At 41.3% G+C, this 24,306-nt stretch overlaps 2 protein-coding genes and 1 pseudogene across 5 annotated transcripts in view; 1 reads left to right on the forward strand and 2 right to left on the reverse strand.

Annotated features, from left to right (window-relative positions):
* ttc7b (tetratricopeptide repeat domain 7B) overlaps window positions 1–14,971 on the forward strand; it is a 30,369-nt gene extending 15,398 nt beyond the window's left edge. For all 4 annotated transcript variants that reach the window (XM_075488088.1, XM_075488089.1, XM_075488090.1 and 1 more), the window contains 4 exons: window positions 1,219–1,359; window positions 5,521–5,723; window positions 6,781–6,854; window positions 13,919–14,971. In XM_075488088.1, coding sequence (XP_075344203.1) covers window positions 1,219–1,359; window positions 5,521–5,723; window positions 6,781–6,854; window positions 13,919–14,066 — 566 coding nt within the window. In that variant the 3' untranslated portion in view covers window positions 14,067–14,971. The remainder of the gene's footprint in view (window positions 1–1,218; window positions 1,360–5,520; window positions 5,724–6,780; window positions 6,855–13,918) is intronic.
* On the reverse strand, window positions 1,722–1,874 carry LOC142366957 (U2 spliceosomal RNA; annotated as a pseudogene).
* Window positions 14,972–16,255: 1,284 nt separating the features above from the next.
* Window positions 16,256–22,825, reverse strand: calm1a (calmodulin 1a). The gene is made up of 6 exons (XM_075488092.1): window positions 22,715–22,825; window positions 18,916–18,946; window positions 18,683–18,826; window positions 18,472–18,578; window positions 17,462–17,597; window positions 16,256–17,374 (listed from the first exon to the last, which is right to left on the reverse strand). The coding sequence occupies exons 1-6, from the start codon at window positions 22,715–22,717 to the stop codon at window positions 17,346–17,348; spliced, it is 450 nt and encodes a 149-aa protein (XP_075344207.1). The 5' UTR covers window positions 22,718–22,825; the 3' UTR covers window positions 16,256–17,345.
* Between the last annotated feature and the right edge of the window lie 1,481 nt (window positions 22,826–24,306).

Below are 24,306 nucleotides of genomic sequence, written 5' to 3' on the forward strand. Positions count from 1 at the left end.
TTAAAGCAAAATGCCCCCCCCATGAGGTTTTATTACACATTTGATGGGTTGAAGTGTCTATTACAGGCTCAAAATGGCACAAGTGAAAGCAATTCTGCACTTTTTTCCTCTCGCTTTTGCACATTTTTTTTAATATAAATGACAAAATAACTGCTTCCCTTCATACTCTCAGATCTCAGGTCCTTGATAGTATTATCAATAATATGGTTAAAAATGACTTTTTAGTGTGTAAAGGTACAAAATCTACAAGGTGAAATAAACCGAGCTGCAAACATTCAGCTCCAAACAGAAACATGGTTATTAAACCATTAAAGGAACCAAAGCAGGAAAGTAAGAAGAAGTGAGAAAAATCATGAAAAGTTATCGTTTAGAAACAATCAAATAAAGTAATAAGTTTTAGATTTGATCTTAGATAGATAAACCTTTATTTTTTATTACGTTTGCTGCTGACTTAACTTGTTTTTCTTTCATTTCTTTCAAAAGATGTAGACATAACAGTGCATGAGAAGGAAGTTGTGCTTCGGAAAGAAGCGTTAAATTACCACATGAAATGTAAAGAAAAAAAAGAGTGTTTAGAGAGTTTAATCAGTTTGAGTCTTTGAACGGCATATTGAACATCACTCCTCCCAAAACAACCTTTCAAAACAGGATTTTTAGCCTCAGAAGCGTTTGTCGTGCGGACTAATGACACATCCTTTAGTCATTTCCTGAAATCCACTTATCAGCAGCGACCTCGCACACACCCTGAGCTTCAGTATTTAAGTCCTCTTCTCCCTCTGACTGTGAAACAAATCAAAGCAGATGAATTCCTCTTTGTTTAGTTTGATTATTCATCAGCAGAAACTTCAGAGGTCGCCGAATCGTTTGTAACCGACTCTGAAAAATGTCAGAGCGTCATCACGTCACGTGTTGCTTTCACAGATTGTCCCATTTTTGCAGACCTGTAATAACCAGATTTAATTCAAATAAGCAGAGGTAACGCTTCTTTTCATTACTAACCAGCAGAGTGTTGCTGTTTCTGCACGAGTGTTTATTTTAACTTCATCCAGTGCGATGACGCTGTGCTGCAGAGTGTGGAGTGATGTGGGCTCTGGAGCTTCTTCCTGCTGAGCTCTGCTGCTGCCTTTGGTTGAAACGTGTCCATCTAACACTGCAGCCGTGTCCGGTCAGTGAATCCAGGGGATTGCACGCGGTTACAGTGCGGCTCTTTGCTTCCAGGTTCGGTGCACGCCACGTCCATAGCGGCCAGTCGGGTGGAGCAGGCTCTGTCGGAGGTAGCCTCCTCACTGCAGAGCAGCGCCCCCAAACACGGACCCCTTCACCCCTGGATGACCCTGGCTCAGATCTGGCTGCACGCAGGTTTGTTTGCATGCATTTACACCTCGCAAATGTTGTTTTATTTTAGCACTTTTAAAGCAAAGTTTCCCATCAAACCTCTTAAAGGGACACTATGTAATAAATTAAGTCATTTATTAGCTCAAATCAACATATTCATTCATAAATTAGTCCTCATTGGTGTAAAATTATCTCTGTCAAAAATCTCACTTATCCTCCTGAGTGAAGAATAACTTGTCTGTATCTACATAGAGCGGGCAAGCTCTATGGAGGCTGCCATGTCCTTCCGGTCTATGAAAAACGACGAAGTGCCGAGAGGGACATAAAGCACTTCGAATCGCATTTTCCCCAACGCCAGGCCTTTTTAAAAAAAAATTTTTTGTTTTTGTTAGTGCACCGTTCCTGGAGATACTGCAATACCAGGTCGATGCGTGGAGTGGACGGAGCAAGCCCCTATTCCATCTCCCTGTTCCAAAAATCTATTTAATATATGGTCCCCGGGTAGGGGACGTATCCCCAACGCCAGGCCTGGAAGCGGAAATGAAGTCATTTTGACGTCACGTCCGCTACCGGTGCTAATGGTAAATAGATTCTATCTCGTAAATTATCCCACTAATAATGCATTGATTGTTACCAAACTTCTGCCGTAGTACACATAGGCTCTTAACTCACAAAACGAGGCATTAGAAAGTTTGTAAGTTTACCGGGAGTTTATTTAAAAGAACATCCAGATGGCAACTACACACTGCGGCTAACGCTAACGCTGCGTCAACGTCACTTCCGGTAACTCCCGGAATATGACTAATTGCATTGTTTGCACACCAAAGGCTATGTCAACTTATGTTATCTGACATGTTATCTGTCATCTGTATTTATAGTGTTATTGTATGTGTGTTATGTAATCCTTATTACTGTGTGTCTTGATGTCTTTTTGTTTGTATGGACCTTGAGTCTGAAGCTATAGCTTGACACAGGGGCGTCTGTAGCTTGAGCAAACATTTGGGGCTGTAGCCCAGACATGAAAATAATTTTTAACGGGGTCAGGGGGTTTTTCCCCCGGGATTTTTTTTAAAAAAAGGGGGTGTTAAAATGAAAATTTAACACAGTTCATGACCAGCTGCTTAACATGTTGAATGCCGAGCTGTGAATGTTGGCATTCATGTTTTGATAAAATGCCGAGATCCATATATCCAAATGCTGACATTGTGTCTTTGTTAGCCTAACGGTGCGTTCACACCAAACGCGATGCGAATATTCGCACCGCCTTCATCGCGCGATTGTTGCCGCAGGTGTAAATTAAATTCCATCGCCTCAAACGCCTCTTTCGCGCGAGTAAAAAACGAGTGAATAGCTCAAGGGGCTATCCATGGCTGATCGCGTCCTTGTACCTGCTGTGGCAGTCCGAGATTCGTCTGAAACGCACACGCCGTCGTGTCTGGGTCAGTGACATCATCCGGTGGTGCATTCAGCTCGGATAATTTCATCGCCTTCTCCAGGAGTTGCGTCTGGATGACGGCCGCCTCCAGCGGCACCCCAGGCCCACCAGGACCCAGCCCGACGACCCGCTTGGGAGGACCGGCGCCTGCAGCCGGCGTCCCGCCGAGAGATCACGGCACCGATCCTCCCGAGCAGGCCACCAAACTGGGTCCCGGCGAGCCCGAAACACCGCTGGAAGCGGCCGCCACGGGAGGATCGGTGCCGTGATCTCTCGGCGGGACGCCGGCTGCAGGCGCTCCGCAGCTGGGCCGAGAGATCGCGGCGCCGGTCCTCCATGAGTTCCGTCTGGATGACGGCCGCCTCCAGCGGCACCCCAGGCCCACCAGGACCCAGCCCGACGACCCGCTCGGGAGGACCGGCGCCGCGATCTCTCGGCAGGACACCATGCCACAGGCGCCCCGCAGCTGAAACGGAGCCGCAGGAGGTCTGAGCTGGTTACAAAGTTGCATGATGACAGCAGCGCCGCGGTAGTCTATTACCGCTCAAAGTGTGGTCCCGTGACGGAGCTCTCCTTCTTTTTCTTCTTCTTCGTTCTTCTTCTTATTATTATTATACATATTTTTCTTTATGTCAGTCCAGAGAGATTCGGGGCTGAAGCCCCGAATGACCAGGTCTCTCGACGCGCATGGCTTGACACATACCGCCTGCCGTAGTTCAAGAAGGCGCTAGAGAGCAAATTCATTCGACTTTGCAAAATAAAATTGCACCACTAGATGGGGGAAGAAATTACATAATGTCCCTTTAACATTGGACAACAAACCTTAAAAATTTGAGTTTAAAAATTTGTGGCCTCGTTGACCGTTTTAGTGAAATAAAGTGTTCAAAAATAGAATTTAAAACAAGTTCTGGCCTGCCGGGAGCATCGCTGTCAACATTAACTGCTGAAAAAGCAGGAGTTCCACGGGTGGAAACAACGTGGTTTCCTATTAGTAATTAAATGAACACAGCAGTCCACCATCTTTCTTTTATTTAACCGGCTCGGGCTTCATAAAACAAACCGACATGAGGTCGAATTAAGTGTGTTGGCATCGGCTTTCGGGACCGTTTCTAAGAGCACTTTGATTAGATGTGCATTAGATATTAGATTTCTCTCCGAGTTCACTGGAGCCCTGAGTCTTCTTTCTGCATCAACAGCCGACGTTTGCAGACCAGAGCGTAAACAGACCGATGAGTTTGCATAAACAGATGCAGACAGCACACACACACACACACGGACAGAGGCAGTTTGTTCTCCTGTTTATCTCCCCAGCTGCTTCCTGTCACAGGTGGTCATTTCCAGCCTGGCGACACAGCTAATGTAATCATCCAATTAGAGGGCGGGCAGTGAGTTCAGCTCATTTCCTGCCCGTCTCATGCTCCGCTCGCCTCATTCTGTCTTCCATCACAAAAAAAAACGACTCGATTAAGGCTTAAGACGGCCTTAAAGGACCATTTCGGTCGTTTACAACATCCAGCTGTATTGCCCAATCTACCCATGATTTAGCCATAGCAAAGATGCAAAAAAATGTCATCCGACCCTGACAGTGTTGCTTGCACGGAGATTTCGGACTGACAACATAGCCATGGGGGCATGGATTTATATTGTGTTTTAAACGCTATTTTTATACCTCTCCTACAGCTCCAAACAACATAACACTTACGTGGTAGTGAGTAGAGGGTCCCTAAAGCCAAACCGAAGTGTCCCGAGGTCTTCATGTGGTCGCATAGAGAGTCCAGAATGAATTTAATCAAGCCAGTACCTGCTCTCAATCAGAGCCTCTTCCGTCAACAGGAGGCTATCTCACGCGAGACATCACGTGAGTCCGTAGTTGATTACCGAGTGTGGAGTAACTCGCTCTGGAAAGTCACAATTTCGTTGCCGTTCTTTTTACAAACATAGTCCAGTATTTCTTTCGAAAGTGAAATGAAGTTGTATGCAACAGCAAAGCCTAGCTTACTAACAGGTTGGAATTTTGAAATGTCACGTGACGTGATGTCTCGCGTGAGATAGCCTCCTGTTGACGGAAGAGGCTCCGATTGAGAGCAGGTACTGGCTTGATTAAATTCATTCTGGACTCTCTATGCGACCACATGAAGACCTCGGGACACTTCGGTTTGGCTTTAGGGACCCTCTACTCACTACCACGTAAGTGTTATGTTGTTTGGAGCTGTAGGAGAGGTATAAAAATAGCGTTTAAAACACAATATAAATCGATGCCCCCATGGCTATGTTGTCAGTCCGAAAGCTCCGTGCAAGCAACACTGTCAGGGTCGGATGACATTTTTTTGGCGTCTTTGCTATGGCTAAATCATGGGTAGATTGGGCAATACAGCTGGATGTTGTAAACGACCGAAATGGTCCTTTAAGTTGGAGAAGGATTCTCACCCGATGCCATTTTAGAAAATGTTACACTTTCTAAAATTCACATTCTGCTCGTTTTTCTTGCTGCCGTCTCACGTGTTGCTCGTTTTAAAGGGTCTGAATATGGTTAGATTGCAGTTTTTATCTCATTAATACTCATTAGCAAACATCTGCATCTGTGATAATATGAGCTTAAATTTATTGGGTGTTTGACGAACGAACTGATGGTTAAATCTGCTGAAATTTGCACATTTTACTGAAACAAAAAGCCACTTTATGTGCATTTTTTCCTGTCTCCTCTCACGGTTTGGGACCTTCCCTCTCTGCCTGGGCCTTTTCTCGGACAGCTGAGGTGTACATCGGCATGTCGAAACCCGCCGAGGCTACGGCGTGCACGCAGGAGGCCGCCAACCTCTTCCCAACGTCTCACAACGTTTTGTACATGAGGGGGCAGATAGCCGAGCTGAAGGGCAACATAGACGAGGCCAAACGCTGGTATGAGGAGGCCCTGTCCATCAACCCGACCCATGTCAAGACCATGCAGAGACTGGTAAGACCAGAGGAAACGGGGTTCCTCTTTTATTTATCGGCTCGGGTTCATTCTGAGTCGTGCATTTACTCGCAGGCGTACAGAACCAGTGGTCCCACAAAACTAAAGAACGTTTTCAGGGTTACATTGAGCGAGAATCTTCTTTTTAAATGATAAATCACTATATATATTGTTAGAAAGAGGGCTTCTGAATTTTATGATATTTGAAGGATATTTCTGGAACTGTTCAGGGAAGGAGAATGAGATAATGAAAAATATTTAATTGGTTGTTGGGAGTGCAAGCTGTAACTTACATTTTGAATACTTTTTTATTATTATTTTATTATTATTATTTATGTTTTTATTTACTTATTTATTTTTTATTATTTTCATTATTTCATATTCATTGCACAGTAATTTGCTGTCTAATTACTTTTATTTTTAATCATTTAATTATTTTATTTTTTTCTGCCATATGTTTTGGCTGTTTGAATTGTTGGATGTTGTTATATTAACATGAAAAACTAATAAATATATGTTTAAATAAATAAATAAACTCACACTAACTGTCAGAAATCACCTACTACTCACCATAGAGGAAGTTTGCCATCTTGTAGTGCTGTCCAAATACAAAGTGTTGCCTTATATCGTGCTAAAAAATAACAGATGGAAGACGAATGCATGAGACTTGATGTGCTAAGTGTGATGTAACTGATGGGAACGGAGCAGAGAATCACAGCACAAGCCGCTCAGAACATTTTGTATTTATATGTTTGGTTAAAAGTTTAAATCCATCCCCCAGATTCCTCCTCCAGCTCCTCCAGAGGCCGTTAAGTCGAGTTTACAGATTAAAGCAGGTTAAAATACTATCAGTTTAAGACATTTAATGGATTTTCTTCCACATTTCAGAGGAACTTTTCCATAATCCGGAATGTTTCCACCACCGTGAGCTCCAGTTTTCACGTTTAATTGTATTTTTTTACACTTAGTTTCTTTAGCTGGGATGTTTTTAAAGGTGTTCGGTGATATTTCAGGGTTTAAATCTGCTGTTGAATTAAGGTTTTTTCATCTTTTTCAGGGTCTGATTCTGCACCAGCTGCAGCGCTTCAGTCTGTCTGAGAAAGTCCTGAGAGACGCTGTGCAGGTCAACAGGTGCGTTCTTCTCCTCCTTTCTTCGCCTTATTCATCCTCTACTTCTTTCCTTTTCTTCTCCTCCTTATTCATCCTCTACTTCTTTCCTTTTCTTCGCCTTATTCATCCTCTACTTCTTTCCTTTTCTTCACCTTATTCATCCTCTACTTCTTTCCTTTTCTTCACCTTATTCATCCTCTACTTCTTTCCTTTTCTTCACCTTATTCATCCTCTACTTCTTTCCTTTTCTTCACCTTATTCATCCTCTACTTCTTTCCTTTTCTTCTTCACCTTATTCATCCTCTACTTCTTTCCTTTTCTTCGCCTTATTCATCCTCTACTTCTTTCCTTTTCTTCACCTTATTCATCCTCTACTTCTTTCCTTTTCTTCTTCACCTTATTCATCCTCTACTTCTTTCCTTTTCTTCGCCTTATTCATCCTCTACTTCTTTCCTTTTCTTCTTCACCTTATTCATCCTCTACTTCTTTCCTTTTCTTCACCTTATTCATCCTCTACTTCTTTCCTTTTCTTCACCTTATTCATCCTCTACTTCACCTTATTCATCCTCTACTTCTTTCCTTTTCTTCTTCACCTTATTCATCCTCTACTTCTTTCCTTTTCTTCACCTTATTCATCCTCTACTTCTTTCCTTTTCTTCACCTTATTCATCCTCTACTTCTTTCCTTTTCTTCGCCTTATTCATCCTCTACTTCTTTCCTTTTCTTCTTCACCTTATTCATCCTCTACTTCTTTCCTTTTCTTCGCCTTATTCATCCTCTACTTCTTTCCTTTTCTTCTTCACCTTATTCATCCTCTACTTCTTTCCTTTTCTTCACCTTATTCATCCTCTACTTCTTTCCTTTTCTTCGCCTTATTCATCCTCTACTTCTTTCCTTTTCTTCGCCTTATTCATCCTCTACTTCTTTCCTTTTCTTCGCCTTATTCATCCTCTACTTCTTTCCTTTTCTTCACCTTATTCATCCTCTACTTCTTTCCTTTTCTTCACCTTATTCATCCTCTACTTCTTTCCTTTTCTTCTTCACCTTATTCATCCTCTACTTCTTTCCTTTTCTTCGCCTTATTCATCCTCTACTTCTTTCCTTTTCTTCTTCACCTTATTCATCCTCTACTTCTTTCCTTTTCTTCTTCACCTTATTCATCCTCTACTTCTTTCCTTTTCTTCACCTTATTCATCCTCTACTTCTTTACTTTTCTTCGCCTTATTCATCCTCTACTTCTTTCCTTTTCTTCGCCTTATTCATCCTCTACTTCTTTCCTTTTCTTCGCCTTATTCATCCTCTACTTCTTTCCTTTTCTTCGCCTTATTCATCCTCTACTTCTTTCCTTTTCTTCACCTTATTCATCCTCTACTTCTTTCCTTTTCTTCGCCTTATTCATCCTCTACTTCTTTCCTTTTCTTCGCCTTATTCATCCTCTACTTCTTTCCTTTTCTTCACCTTATTCATCCTCTACTTCTTTCCTTTTCTTCACCTTATTCATCCTCTACTTCTTTCCTTTTCTTCTTCACCTTATTCATCCTCTACTTCTTTCCTTTTCTTCTTCACCTTATTCATCCTCTACTTCTTTCCTTTTCTTCTTCACCTTATTCATCCTCTACTTCTTTCCTTTTCTTCGCCTTATTCATCCTCTACTTCTTTCCTTTTCTTCACCTTATTCATCCTCTACTTCTTTCCTTTTCTTCTTCACCTTATTCATCCTCTACTTCTTTCCTTTTCTTCACCTTATTCATCCTCTACTTCTTTCCTTTTCTTCTTCACCTTATTCATCCTCTACTTCTTTCCTTTTCTTCTTCACCTTATTCATCCTCTACTTCTTTCCTTTTCTTCGCCTTATTCATCCTCTACTTCTTTCCTTTTCTTCTTCACCTTATTCATCCTCTACTTCTTTCCTTTTCTTCTTCACCTTATTCATCCTCTACTTCTTTCCTTTTCTTCGCCTTATTCATCCTCTACTTCTTTCCTTTTCTTCTTCACCTTATTCATCCTCTACTTCTTTCCTTTTCTTCACCTTATTCATCCTCTACTTCTTTCCTTTTCTTCTTCACCTTATTCATCCTCTACTTCTTTCCTTTTCTTCACCTTATTCATCCTCTACTTCTTTCCTTTTCTTCGCCTTATTCATCCTCTACTTCTTTCCTTTTCTTCGCCTTATTCATCCTCTACTTCTTTCCTTTTCTTCGCCTTATTCATCCTCTACTTCTTTCCTTTTCTTCACCTTATTCATCCTCTACTTCTTTCCTTTTCTTCACCTTATTCATCCTCTACTTCTTTCCTTTTCTTCACCTTATTCATCCTCTACTTCTTTCCTTTTCTTCACCTTATTCATCCTCTACTTCTTTCCTTTTCTTCACCTTATTCATCCTCTACTTCTTTCCTTTTCTTCACCTTATTCATCCTCTACTTCTTTCCTTTTCTTCTTCACCTTATTCATCCTCTACTTCTTTCCTTTTCTTCGCCTTATTCATCCTCTACTTCTTTCCTTTTCTTCTTCACCTTATTCATCCTCTACTTCTTTCCTTTTCTTCACCTTATTCATCCTCTACTTCTTTCCTTTTCTTCTTCACCTTATTCATCCTCTACTTCTTTCCTTTTCTTCACCTTATTCATCCTCTACTTCTTTCCTTTTCTTCGCCTTATTCATCCTCTACTTCTTTCCTTTTCTTCACCTTATTCATCCTCTACTTCTTTCCTTTTCTTCTTCACCTTATTCATCCTCTACTTCACCTTATTCATCCTCTACTTCTTTCCTTTTCTTCTTCACCTTATTCATCCTCTACTTCTTTCCTTTTCTTCTTCACCTTATTCATCCTCTACTTCTTTCCTTTTCTTCGCCTTATTCATCCTCTACTTCTTTCCTTTTCTTCGCCTTATTCATCCTCTACTTCTTTCCTTTTCTTCTTCACCTTATTCATCCTCTACTTCTTTCCTTTTCTTCGCCTTATTCATCCTCTACTTCTTTCCTTTTCTTCTTCACCTTATTCATCCTCTACTTCTTTCCTTTTCTTCTTCACCTTATTCATCCTCTACTTCTTTCCTTTTCTTCACCTTATTCATCCTCTACTTCTTTCCTTTTCTTCGCCTTATTCATCCTCTACTTCTTTCCTTTTCTTCTTCACCTTATTCATCCTCTACTTCTTTCCTTTTCTTCACCTTATTCATCCTCTACTTCTTTCCTTTTCTTCACCTTATTCATCCTCTACTTCTTTCCTTTTCTTCGCCTTATTCATCCTCTACTTCTTTCCTTTTCTTCTTCACCTTATTCATCCTCTACTTCTTTCCTTTTCTTCACCTTATTCATCCTCTACTTCTTTCCTTTTCTTCTTCACCTTATTCATCCTCTACTTCTTTCCTTTTCTTCACCTTATTCATCCTCTACTTCTTTCCTTTTCTTCGCCTTATTCATCCTCTACTTCTTTCCTTTTCTTCACCTTATTCATCCTCTACTTCTTTCCTTTTCTTCACCTTATTCATCCTCTACTTCTTTCCTTTTCTTCACCTTATTCATCCTCTACTTCTTTCCTTTTCTTCTTCACCTTATTCATCCTCTACTTCTTTCCTTTTCTTCACCTTATTCATCCTCTACTTCTTTCCTTTTCTTCACCTTATTCATCCTCTACTTCTTTCCTTTTCTTCTTCACCTTATTCATCCTCTACTTCTTTCCTTTTCTTCGCCTTATTCATCCTCTACTTCTTTCCTTTTCTTCGTCTTATTCATCCTCTACTTCTTTCCTTTTCTTCGCCTTATTCATCCTCTACTTCTTTCCTTTTCTTCTTCGCCTTATTCATCCTCTACTTCTTTCCTTTTCTTCACCTTATTCATCCTCTACTTCTTTCCTTTTCTTCACCTTATTCATCCTCTACTTCTTTCCTTTTCTTCACCTTATTCATCCTCTACTTCTTTCCTTTTCTTCACCTTATTCATCCTCTACTTCTTTCCTTTTCTTCACCTTATTCATCCTCTACTTCTTTCCTTTTCTTCTTCACCTTATTCATCCTCTACTTCTTTCCTTTTCTTCGCCTTATTCATCCTCTACTTCTTTCCTTTTCTTCTTCACCTTATTCATCCTCTACTTCTTTCCTTTTCTTCACCTTATTCATCCTCTACTTCTTTCCTTTTCTTCTTCACCTTATTCATCCTCTACTTCTTTCCTTTTCTTCACCTTATTCATCCTCTACTTCTTTCCTTTTCTTCGCCTTATTCATCCTCTACTTCTTTCCTTTTCTTCGCCTTATTCATCCTCTACTTCTTTCCTTTTCTTCACCTTATTCATCCTCTACTTCTTTCCTTTTCTTCGCCTTATTCATCCTCTACTTCTTTCCTTTTCTTCGCCTTATTCATCCTCTACTTCTTTCCTTTTCTTCGCCTTATTCATCCTCTACTTCTTTCCTTTTCTTCGCCTTATTCATCCTCTACTTCTTTCCTTTTCTTCACCTTATTCATCCTCTACTTCTTTCCTTTTCTTCGCCTTATTCATCCTCTACTTCTTTCCTTTTCTTCACCTTATTCATCCTCTACTTCTTTCCTTTTCTTCGCCTTATTCATCCTCTACTTCTTTCCTTTTCTTCACCTTATTCATCCTCTACTTCTTTCCTTTTCTTCACCTTATTCATCCTCTACTTCTTTCCTTTTCTTCTTCACCTTATTCATCCTCTACTTCTTTCCTTTTCTTCGCCTTATTCATCCTCTACTTCTTTCCTTTTCTTCTTCACCTTATTCATCCTCTACTTCTTTCCTTTTCTTCTTCACCTTATTCATCCTCTACTTCTTTCCTTTTCTTCACCTTATTCATCCTCTACTTCTTTCCTTTTCTTCACCTTATTCATCCTCTACTTCTTTCCTTTTCTTCTTCACCTTATTCATCCTCTACTTCTTTCCTTTTCTTCACCTTATTCATCCTCTACTTCTTTCCTTTTCTTCACCTTATTCATCCTCTACTTCTTTCCTTTTCTTCTTCACCTTATTCATCCTCTACTTCTTTCCTTTTCTTCTTCACCTTATTCATCCTCTACTTCTTTCCTTTTCTTCACCTTATTCATCCTCTACTTCTTTCCTTTTCTTCGCCTTACTCATCCTCTACTTCTTTCCTTTTCTTCTTCACCTTATTCATCCTCTACTTCTTTCCTTTTCTTCTTCGCCTTATTCATCCTCTACTTCTTTCCTTTTCTTCTTCACCTTATTCATCCTCTACTTCTTTCCTTTTCTTCACCTTATTCATCCTCTACTTCTTTCCTTTTCTTCACCTTATTCATCCTCTACTTCTTTCCTTTTCTTCTTCACCTTATTCATCCTCTACTTCTTTCCTTTTCTTCGCCTTACTCATCCTCTACTTCTTTCCTTTTCTTCTTCACCTTATTCATCCTCTACTTCTTTCCTTTTCTTCGCCTTATTCATCCTCTACTTCTTTCCTTTTCTTCGCCTTATTCATCCTCTACTTCTTTCCTTTTCTTCACCTTATTCATCCTCTACTTCTTTCCTTTTCTTCACCTTATTCATCCTCTACTTCTTTCCTTTTCTTCTTCACCTTATTCATCCTCTACTTCTTTCCTTTTCTTCTTCACCTTATTCATCCTCTACTTCTTTCCTTTTCTTCACCTTATTCATCCTCTACTTCTTTCCTTTTCTTCGCCTTACTCATCCTCTACTTCTTTCCTTTTCTTCTTCACCTTATTCATCCTCTACTTCTTTCCTTTTCTTCTTCGCCTTATTCATCCTCTACTTCTTTCCTTTTCTTCTTCACCTTATTCATCCTCTACTTCTTTCCTTTTCTTCACCTTATTCATCCTCTACTTCTTTCCTTTTCTTCACCTTATTCATCCTCTACTTCTTTCCTTTTCTTCTTCACCTTATTCATCCTCTACTTCTTTCCTTTTCTTCGCCTTACTCATCCTCTACTTCTTTCCTTTTCTTCTTCACCTTATTCATCCTCTACTTCTTTCCTTTTCTTCGCCTTATTCATCCTCTACTTCTTTCCTTTTCTTCACCTTATTCATCCTCTACTTCTTTCCTTTTCTTCGCCTTATTCATCCTCTACTTCTTTCCTTTTGTTTCTCGTCATCTTTCATTATTTCTTTTTTTCTTGCCTTCGCTCACATCTTCCTCTTCATCTTCCTCACCTCGTTTTTTTCCTCTTTGGCATCTTCGTCTTGTTTCTTCCTCTCCTTCTCATCCTTTCTTCTCTCATTTCCACTCCTCTCTCCATTTTATCTTACAACTCTTTATCTAAACCTCTCCTACTCTTCTTCTTTCATCCTTTTTTGTCTTCTCTCCTCTTCTATTTTCTTTTAAACTCCTTCCTCTCCTCTCCATCCCTCCTCTCTTCACGCTCACACTTCCCCTTTCTTTTACCTCTTTCCTTACTCTTTCTTTCTTCATCCCTCTACTCATCATCCCTTCTTCTTTTCTCTCAACCTAAACTCTTTTCCCTGATCCCTATCCTATCTTTTATCCATCCCTCCTTTCCTCTAATCTTGCTTCCTTCTTCTCTCCTTTCCTCTCCTCCCTCCTTTATTTTCTCCATTTTTATCGATTTTATCCTCCAACTCCTCTTCATCTGAATCTCTCCTACTCTTCTTTTCTTTTCTTTTTGTCTTTCATCTCTTCCTGCTGTCCTCCCCTCATTTTGTCAACTCTTTCCTTACCCTTTCTTTCTCCTTCTTCATCCCTTCTTCTTTTCTCTCATCCTAAACTCTCCTTTTCCCTGATTCCTATCCTTTCTTTTCACCATCCCTCCTTTACTCTGATCTTGCTTCCTTCTCTCTTCTCATATTGTCAGTATTTCTGTTCCTGTTTCTTCTTCTCCTTCTTATCTCCTTTCCTTCTCTCCTCAGACTCCTCTTCATCTGAATCTCTCCTACTCTTCTTTTATCTTTTCTTTTTGTCTTTCATCTCTCCTGCTGTCCTCCCCTCCTTTTGTCAACTCTTTCCTTACTCCTTCTTTATCTTTTTGCCCTTTTCTCCCCTTCTGTTTCCTCCTTTTTCATCCCTCTACTCATCATCCCTGCTTCTCTTCTCCACCCGTGGTGTTGAACACATTTTGAAAGTAACCGTCTCCTCCTCTCGCCAGCACGGCTCATGACGTGTGGAACAGTCTGGGCGAGGTGCTGCAGGCTCAGGGAAACGCCGCCGCCGCCACCGAGTGTTTCCTCACCGCCTTGGAGCTGGAGGCCAGCAGCCCCATCTTGCCCTTCACGATCATCCCCCGAGCGCTATAAACGCAGCGAAACCCTCAGCACTGTAGCACAAATAATGGACCTGAGAGCTGCACCATGCAAACACACGCATTACTGTAAATAATGCAATACCAGTACTCCCCTCTACCCTTCCCACAATGCCTTGCTGCGGCTGCGTGCGTGAGGTCATGAGTCTGTGTGCCGATACATTTGTCGTGTGCCTGTTTGCATCCGTGCATGCGCACCCACCTCCATGTTTGCGTGCCAACTTGTGTCTGGTTGTTGGTGTAAATACGACTCAGAATTTTGTTTACATATTTAGTCCAAACACGTTAAAGATAGAAAAAGGTTTCCTTTTATGAGCCAAACGTCTCGGTTACTCGAACACAAACACGCACGCTCACTTGTTGCTGTTAAGATGGAGCAGATGTCTGTTACGTGCCCGCCGGCGGAGAATCCACCGGAGCGGCGACGGACTCGATCGACGGATCACCGAAGAATCAATCGGACAGTTGATGCCAAATCATTGGGTGCGTTCACACAGAAAATGAGCGCTGGCGTGTGAGGAAAGGCGGCGTTTTGATGTGAAGCGCGTTTACTCTCACGTGTGCAGTTTAACAGTTAAGTTACTGATGACCTCATTTGTTGTTTTTCACCTGAAAAAGGAGAAATCTGTTGCTGAAATCTGATTTTCTGTGTGAACGCGCCCACGGTGATCCTGTTTATTTGTATCCCGTCACAGCCAGATTGATAGTTATTTTTTATTTGATTATAAATACAAAGAATTATTGCTGTATATTTGTTCGTTCCTTGTGTATTATTGTTATTATTTTAGAGAGTAAATTATACTTCTATTTTCCAGAGATGAGTCATTTTTTGCTGTAAACGAATGACTGAAATTAGAACAATGACGACCAAGATAATAAAAGTGGCTAAAAAAAGAAGAATTTTCTTTATTTATTATGTCAAACATGCTCCTATGTGGAAGGCTTTCGGTAAAGCTCGGTGTGGTGTTCCCCCTGGCTGTGACCTCGGGGCCAGCGGTGTGCGTTACCGTCTCGGGTTGTGTTGGAGGGCGGCGCCGCTGACACGATTGGTCCACACCGAGGTCTCTAGCGGACTCTCGGGTGTCACCAACCATTAATCTCCATTTGTTTCTGAGGATTCATCTCTAACCAGTTTAAGAGTATTGTTGCTGATGCAAAGCATTTATGATTTTACTTAAAATAACTCGCTTTATTACACCTGTTCAGTTGTTAAACACAAATAACTAATCAGCCAATCACATGGCAGCAATGTGGTGCGTTCAGGCGTCCAGACTGAGCATCAGAAAGTATATTATTAAACTAAGCATCGTTTAAACTGCACAGCCTTTTCCATCCCGTCCACTATGGGTTACTGGTCCAGTTACCTCAAACACTTTGCACATTTATCTACATTTCCTGATTAAAAACCTGCCTCCACTTCAGTGTTTTGACACTTGACTGAAAAACTGGTTCAGACTGAGAAACATTAAGCTTTTTTTTCCCCATCTGTTGCCAAATGGCTTGTTTTTTAGTTCTGAATGTTTGTTGCCCAAATAAATCGGAGTAAAAAAAATAAATTTCTTTTAGTTGGTTCGTCCTGAGGACTCGAAGACAAATACTGAATATTCAGCCCATAAAAATAAGTGAGAGAAACCCAAAACTGGAGAAGTTTAGTTACTGTGTGATGACTCAAACGCCTCCAACACTTATCATCCTGATTCTTTTAAAACAACAACAATCTGAGATGTTACAGAAGTGTAAATTAAACCCAAAACAGCTGATTATTTGGCTTTTCCTGCTATCATTTACAGACATTTTTGGCCATCTGGAGAAGTCCTTCTGTGGATTATTTGTAGTTTTGAGAGACATCTATCTTAAACTGTTCCAATTTTTCCTTTTACTCATGTTATATTGATCTAAAAAAATAAAAACAAAATACTGTAGATTTGTATATAGCAAATGTTTATTCACTATTTTTATTTATTTGCTTGTTTTTACTTGAATTGTTTTCATATCTTTTAGTGTATGCTGCTGCAGCAAAACAATTTCCCAAATTGGGATGAATAAAGTATTTATCCATCTATCTAAATCCATAGATCTGCAGTAATTTTGTTAAAAGTTGGACCACAGGTTCGATCCTGTGTGTCGGGTGGGCTCCTCCTCGCTCTGAATGAGTCAAACATGCGCACACACACACTCAGCGTCTTAGTTCATGGTATTTTATTGGAAAAACAAAAATGTAAAGACTAGCATGTACAACTTGGAATGCAGATCAACTGAAGGGAACGACTGGGCCGGGCTTTGCCGCGCGCACGCACACAGACAGACACACACGGGCAAACTCGCACACAAACACGATAGAAATGCTGTAAAGCGCCGACCCCGTCCCCGCTAAACTGAAACTCACACCTTCGTACGGTTATACACGCACAGCCTTTGAGGCAATACGCTGCACCCGACCCAAATTTTTTATTTTTAACCATTTTAGAAACCTCCGCAAACGAATACTTGATCTGGTAGAAGTGTTGGTTAAGTCATACTGATATTGCCTCAGAAACTGTACTTATATGGGATCAACTTTAAAACCCAAACGGGCTCAAGTCTACGCCCCGCCCAGGCTTCACCCTCCAGAAGAAAAAAAAAGGAAACACACAGAGGATAGTGAGTAAACTGACATGCCAAAACACAAAGTCTAAAATGAGTTCTTGTTTATTACGTTTTTAGCTCTTTTTTTTTGTTTGTTTTTTTTCTTAAAAATATCCATCGTCGCTGACCTCGTTCAGGAGGACAAACGCACCCGCTGGTTTACCCCCTCCCTCCTCTGTGGGCCTCAGGCCAACCTGCCGCTGGGCTCTATGCAGTGACCCATGTAACGCTGCATGCATGAAGAACAGGAACGAAAAGAAGGTGAAGAAGAAGAAAGGCGACTGGCCGGCCCAAATAACCATCGTGACATCAGGCGGGTGGAACCAGGAAGCAGAGGAGCAGCGGCCGAACCAGCCAGCTGCTCACAGGCTGCTTGTCTAACGAGTTTAGATCTGATTGGGCAGCTCAGCGCTGGAGTGGGGGAGGGAGGGGGGTACAAGCCAGAACATGCAGATTAATTTAGGTTTGTTTCTTCTTCTGTGTTTTTTTTTTTTGTCTTTTTTTAAGCTCGTTTATAATGGACAGATTTTCAGTTTTCCAACATTCAGTTTAAATCGTCTATACAGAACAGAATGATTAAATGTAGATTTTTGCAATAAGAGGTAAGTGAAACGTCTGACTGATTCTTCTTCTTTAGTGCGAGCCCCGTTCATTTGGCGGTCATCATCTGAACAAACTCTGCGGAGGGAAAAGACGAAAATAAAAATCAGGAACTACGTTTTACATCGTGTCGTACTTCGCCCGCGGTCGAATCTCCGGACGCACCTTCGTAGTTGACCTGTCCGTCGCCGTCGATGTCGGCTTCTCTGATCATCTCGTCTACTTCCTCGTCCGTGAGCTTCTCCCCCAGGTTAGTCATCACGTGACGCAGCTCGGCCGCACTGATGTATCCGTTGCCGTCCTGACCGAGATGCAACAGGTGAGTTTAAGAAAGCCCGATCAGATATAAACATCCACTGAGGACCTATTCAACGCCATTCTGTTCGCTGAAACCAGTTACACTGGCAGGATAAATGCTGAGAAACATACGACTGAATACTACGTCACAGGAGTAGTGCAGAAGAAGAGATTTACAGGAAGTACGAGGCCGTTATTTCTACTCTAATCATCTGCAGCAGTGTTTCCCAACCGGGGGTACGTGTACCCCTAGTGGTACGCGGAGGTACTGCAGGGGGTACGCGGCACACGGGGAGTTTAATTTATTTATTTATTAAGGCGTCACACTTTTATGAAGGAGACTCCAGTTTTGTGATGAATGTTACATGAGTTAGGCCTGTTAATGTATTCTTAAAAAGAGAGAAATGTTACTCGTTTAAGTTGGATAACAAAGGAAGATTATTTTGATTTAGTATTTATACCATTTTGGTTAATTATTTATATTTTAAGAAAATGTTTTTTATTCTTACGTTGAATTCAACTGAGGTTTAAAATAATAAATAAAAAAAGAGAAAGCCTGAGAATTTTATGTTCAAGTTAAGGATATCAAATAAAATGATTTTCATGTAATAACCACTGTGTTGCTCTACTTTTGGAGAATCATCGCATGGGTTGTATGTGTGAGGGGGTACTCAGGCCAAAAAAGGTTGGGAAACACTGATCTACAGAACTTCTCATTTTCTCCAAACCGGATCTTCCTCCACATCTGGGAACTAAAGACTAAACACAGATGGATTGTTGTGACAACCTCGTGACCTACGGGAAGTTGCACCCGACGCCGCCGGCAGCGGCGACACATTTCGTTGCAAACGTGAACCCAACTGAATGTAAAGATTTACCTTGTCAAAGACTCTGAATGCCTCCCTGATCTCCTCCTCGCTGTCAGTGTCCTTCATCTTCCTCGCCATCATCGTCAGGAACTCAGGGAAGTCGATGGTCCCGTTGCCTGATGGAGACGAGTCGGAGAAAAGAGGTGAACACGAAGCTCCGTCAAATATTTACACGGTTTTATGAGACAAGTTTCCCCCGTCTTAAAGGGCACCACCGTACCGTCAGCATCCACCTCGTTAATCATGTCCTGGAGCTCAGCTTCAGTCGGGTTCTGACCCAGTGACCTCATGACGGTGCCCAGCTCCTTGGTGGTGATGGTGCCGTCTCCATCTTTATCAAACAGGGAGAAGGCCTCCTTGAACTCTAGACAGGAACACAGACGACGGGAGAGGTTTGAGGCCAAGTAGTGACGGCACATCTGAATAAGCCGACTGAGAAAATACGTTTTTTACCAGCGATCTGCTCTTCTGTTAGTTGGTCTGCCTAAAAGACAAAAACAGATCAAAATTAACTCGGACTCAGGTTAAAGTTAAACCTGCAGTCATACATTGTTGTTGTTGCTTGTTTTTAAAATTCATTTAAATGATTTTATTTGTTTCTCTTTATATTCTTTTATGTATTTTTAATGCTTCTTACACTCGCTGCTGCAATGCTTTTATTTTATGTAAAGCACTTTGAATTGTTTGTACATGAAATGTGCTATATAAATAAATTTGATTTTGATACAGTGGCAGCAGATGATCGTACGATAAAACAGACCATGACTTCACTTTATTCTCCGTCCGTGTGAACAACCTTTATAGAATCAAAGTGAATATCTGTGAGGTCCGCCACCAGCTTCGCTGCTTTTGGTTCTGGTTTTTTCGGCCCTCTGCCGCCTCCATCCAGCCTCAATCCCGCGGCTCCTCGACGCTGTTTTAGGTCTACTCCTCCACCGATGGCTGCTGGTTTCGCGCTGAGCCCATCCAGCGTCCCGCGGACCGTCACTAAGCCTTCAGCCAGGCACTCGGCCCGCTTGCTGTTCTGGACGCCGTGCTTTTTAACCTCTGCCAGCTCCGCTTTGGTCCTCTGCAGGCAGCTTCTCAGGTCCTGCATCTCTCTGACCAGGTTGTCCATGCGGCTGGCTGAGGTGTCCATCAACATCTGCAGGAAGGCTCTGTAGTTCCTCTCCTGCTGCTGGATGAGCTCCTTGTAGCAATGCTGCTGTTCATCCAAGAGGTCGTAGACTGTGGACAAGCTCACCAGCTCATCCTCTGCGGGGTACACGGCAACTTTCTTAGGCAGCATGAGGGAACAATGGCAAGTAGGACGGGAATTATGTGCAAAGGTGGGAGGAACGGGTGGACGGTAAAAGTAGTGACTAGACATCTATCAGTTGCTTCTGATTGATACAAATGATAAAGAAACTGAAGCACGAGCCATCTATTTCAGTAGTCACATAACTGCATGGACAGAGAAGATCTTGCTGTTGAAGCAGATCAATCCTCCTGGATAATTGCCCGACTCGCCTTTCAATCCTTCCAGTGTGGATCGGTGATAGATGACAGAAGTTTTCACAATCGCTCCAGAGAAGCAACGGTCAGCAGACTGGACAGACACGTGATGCGTCTCTTCTACGAGCTGGGTGACAAGTTGATCGAACAGCTGGTCCTTCTGCTGATGTTGTCCTGGTTGCTCATCCGTCCATCTCTCAGTAAATCTCTCTCCCAGTCTTTGTGTTTTGCAGCACTGAGGGTGTACGTGACCAGACGCTGCGCTTCCCTCGCTGCATCAGACTCCAGGTGGGTGACACTGTGGAGATGCCCCTCCGCCTGCGCCTTCATATCAGCGAGCGTAAGCTCAGGCATGACAGCGGAGGCTCGGCTGTCTTTCCATCTGTCCAAAAGCTGCGCGAGTAAAGACGCATGCAGCGATGAGGTGTCCACCTCCTGCCGGAGTTCAACAGATGAAGAGCCTTTCATGTGTGGGTCCAGGCCAGAGGAGGTCGGTCAAACATGTCAGAAAACTGATTTACGGCGTGCACGAGTAACAGAGTCCAGACCGGGGGGAGGTCATGGGACTGTTGTGTATATGCTAATCTGTGACCTGTCATCTCACGACTACAGTTGCAGCTCCTGGGGAGGATCAGTTGACTGATCATCTGGCCTCCCACACAGCATCATCGGTCACACCAAACGGGCCCTCATCCACACAGTTACAGGGAGTGTGACACTAACTTTCACAGAGAGCTTTCACTCAGTTAAGAGACATTTTGACATAAATGAGCCAAACTGAATAACACATAAGAACACATTTTAACCAGATGTGGAAGGTGCTGACAGCTCGATTTAAAGCCCAGTTAGATTGCTAAAAACTAAGACTTACCTTGAACCAACTCAACATGAGGCCTTTATGGCTATAAATTTATGACTCCAATAAAAATGTTCTCTTACTTTCTCTGGTTTTTACTACATAATTATGCAAGGCTGTGTATTTTATTTCAGACAGAACACGTGAAAACGATGCTGCTGCCAGGCAGCAGCAACAGGAAGCCTCCTGACGGTAAAGTACAGATAACACACATGTGTGAAGCCTTGAAGATGTGAGCGCTGCTGATGGCTAACAAGCTGCTAAACCCTCTGGTATCCAGGCCAAGCTACTTTCAAGGCACAGCAACGTGCAACAGCTCATGTTTCTGCCATGGTAGATGGTGCGAGACGAGGAAAGAGGATGTACCTTTCACTTTTAGAGCACACGTCCTAAAAGGCGAGTCCCTCCACATAGAGATTATAAAAACAGTCGCAATACAAGTCTTTCTGCTTTGTAATTAGTGTAAAAGACAACTACAGCAGAGGTCTTAATCCCAGCAGCTACGCCCTACTTCTTGTGTCAACTTTCTTAAAAATCGTGGGAATCCAAAAAATGCAACGGTTCAAATTGCCCTCAATGCATGTGGTGTGAAACTTAAATGCTTTGCAGTACACTGAAGAGGAAATTCAAAGTTAAGATTACTTACAACAACTATTATTAAGAGAAAATGAGCCACGACATAATATCCATGTAAAAGAAGTGATCGTAATACAACATTTGTGTCAGTTTCATGAAGCTATTTGATGATGTCAGCCCAAACAGTCGCAATCTGGTGATTAATATCCGAGACGGGGCCCAGCTGCGTGCTGACCTCTCTCAGGGAGACAGTAGCATTAACCACGAGTTTTATCCATTAGTGCTCAACTTTTCCTTAATATAGATTTATGAGCACAAAGGTTGTGACCAAGGCATGGATCCCAAACCAGCTAATCTTTCATGTGAGGAGCCAACACTGTCAGAAACTACAGTTTGTGTGCTTTTTATTTGTAGGGAGTGGCAGCACTACAACCCACACTTGCATCCTCTTTCCCCCTCAACTGAAACGCACAATATCTATCCAGACTGGACTGGGGTTTCTTCAACTGTTATTCATCAGCAATTGTGACTGAGGTGAAGATAAAAAAAATTAAAAATCACTATTATGATTACAGAAATTCTAATTATGTTTAAGGCTTTTGGATGATTGCCTTCAATTGTAAGATGTTGTATCATATGGTAAAGTAGACATTTACGTATTCTGAAACCTGTTACCTGTGCAGGTTCTTACATGCTGTTACATGTTAGACTTTTAACAGCCATTTTGACTGTTGTTATAGTAACGTGTGAAAAATCAAACACATTACCCATTAGCCCACTTAATAACTTAAATGTTCAACGTCCGCGGGTAACATTAATAATTCTTTGTAGGGATCCCACCCTATCAAAGGCATTGAAAGCATACCCGAGCTAAACTATCGCCACAACTCTTCAAACAAAAATGCTTCGTTGACTGGCGACACGGCTGTCAAATACCGGGAAATTAGTCATTGACGGTGTAGTATTAGCTGTGATGCTAACAGCGGCAACCGCCACAACTTTACAACCGAAACCAACGGTAACAAGTAGTTACCCGTTAGCCTGGGTTAACGTCGACCGTTGCTATAATTACACACACCGATTTTAAGCCACAGTGATAAGCTTCTCGCCCGCCGCAAACGGTTTACGTTTAGCAGCCACAGCGTCAACGGCTACCTGTGAGCGTCAACGGCTAACTCAGCGGTTCAAACGAGTCCTCGCGCTGGGATATTTCAAACAACGATAATCCCAGATACACATGAAGAACACATGGTGGCTTAGAGCCAGCTCAAAAGATATTAAAATCGAGTCCTACACATTACAAACCACGGTTGATTAAATACTCACCATATCTGTATGAGACGGAACTGCTGGTCTACTAGTGCTACAGGAGAGAGGAAATGGACGGTCGCCACTGAGCAAGGCTGGCTGGAAGGAGAACCACCTCTATACAGCTCCTTGTATTCCTCCGCACTGTGGGGAAATTCACTCTGATTTTATCGCGCCCTGCTCGTCTTCGCACATGTGCGCATGCGCACACCTCACATATCTGGGCGACGGTGGAAATGCGCCTTTAAAGTTCTCGGATGGGCTTTGATTAAATATTGTGATTTTGATTGATTAAATATAATACATTTTTTATAAAAGTTTAATAAATTAATTGATAAATTTAATAAATTAAATTGTTTATTTTTATTTGTTTATTTTGCCATTTAGTCATTTATTATTATTTAGTTAGTAGTAGTAATATTATTATTGTTGTTTTATTGTTGTTAATTCAATCATTGTAAATATTTTTTTTTAAATGTTGAGCTACTTGACGAATTTGAATTTCCCCCATTAGGGGATAAATAAAGTATTTTTCTATTTCTATTCTATTCTATTCTAAAATGTTCTCCGATCAAGAAACATACCAAAGTTGAAACAAAAGGTTTTTTATGGGGTTTTTTTTTTTGCTATAACAGGACAAATTTCCCCCATTCACGTTGAACTTGTGAACAGTAAAGGCTTTTTTCTTTATTTATGAAGATTATTTTTACTGCGATATACCATCCAAGTTACTCCTGGTGGGTAGGAAAAGGTTTTTGGTGCCATTCAGCCATGAAATATTACCATAGATGCCCAGTTTTTCCTTATTATATATTCATGAGCACAAAACTTATGTATGTTATTCAGAGATCTCAACAATCTACACTCAATTGTGGGCAAAGTAGGTCTTATTTTGAATTAGAGGCCTGTTTTAGAAATATATTGTGTCTTTACCTCGTGTTATCTCACACTGGAATTAATTTATTGAATGATATCACTTGGAAGAAACTCTGACTTTTACCCAATCAATCTCATACTAAAAGGTTTCTCATAAAGCCAATATAATGTTTTTATTCTGAACTTTTATGGCTGTGATTACATCCGTTGGAATCTATTTTTCCACTAATATGAAATATGTTATATTGAAATATCTCTGTGTTTGTGGTTTAAAGATTCAGAAAAATGCAAAAGTATCACAAATGTAACCAGAAATTAAGCACATACATTGGGAAATTGCTTATTTTATGCTGATTGGAGTGTTGTGCATGAAATATGCAGAAATTATATTTTCATCCTATATTTTCATCTTTATTGAATGATTTCTAACATATCCCCTTTCATTAATGTGTCTTACCTCTTGATTCAAAATTATAAGCAATGTTTTTGTAATTAAATCCTGCTTCACACCCGACAACTTGTATAATTTGCTATTTTGAGCATTTACTTCTAAAACAAAACCTCTACTTTCAAAGACCAAACATAATGTATTAGAAGATTATTGTTACAGATATCTTATCTTGTCATAAAAAAATAATAAAAACCCGTATTTAACAGCTGTTTCGTCCCATACTACATCTGCTTTTCCCTGGAAAACCGCCACTTTGGGAACGTGACTACAGGAAGAGTGACGG

Source organism: Odontesthes bonariensis, chromosome 17 (assembly GCF_027942865.1).
Source record: "Odontesthes bonariensis isolate fOdoBon6 chromosome 17, fOdoBon6.hap1, whole genome shotgun sequence".
Classification (NCBI taxonomy): Eukaryota; Metazoa; Chordata; class Actinopteri; order Atheriniformes; family Atherinopsidae; genus Odontesthes; species Odontesthes bonariensis.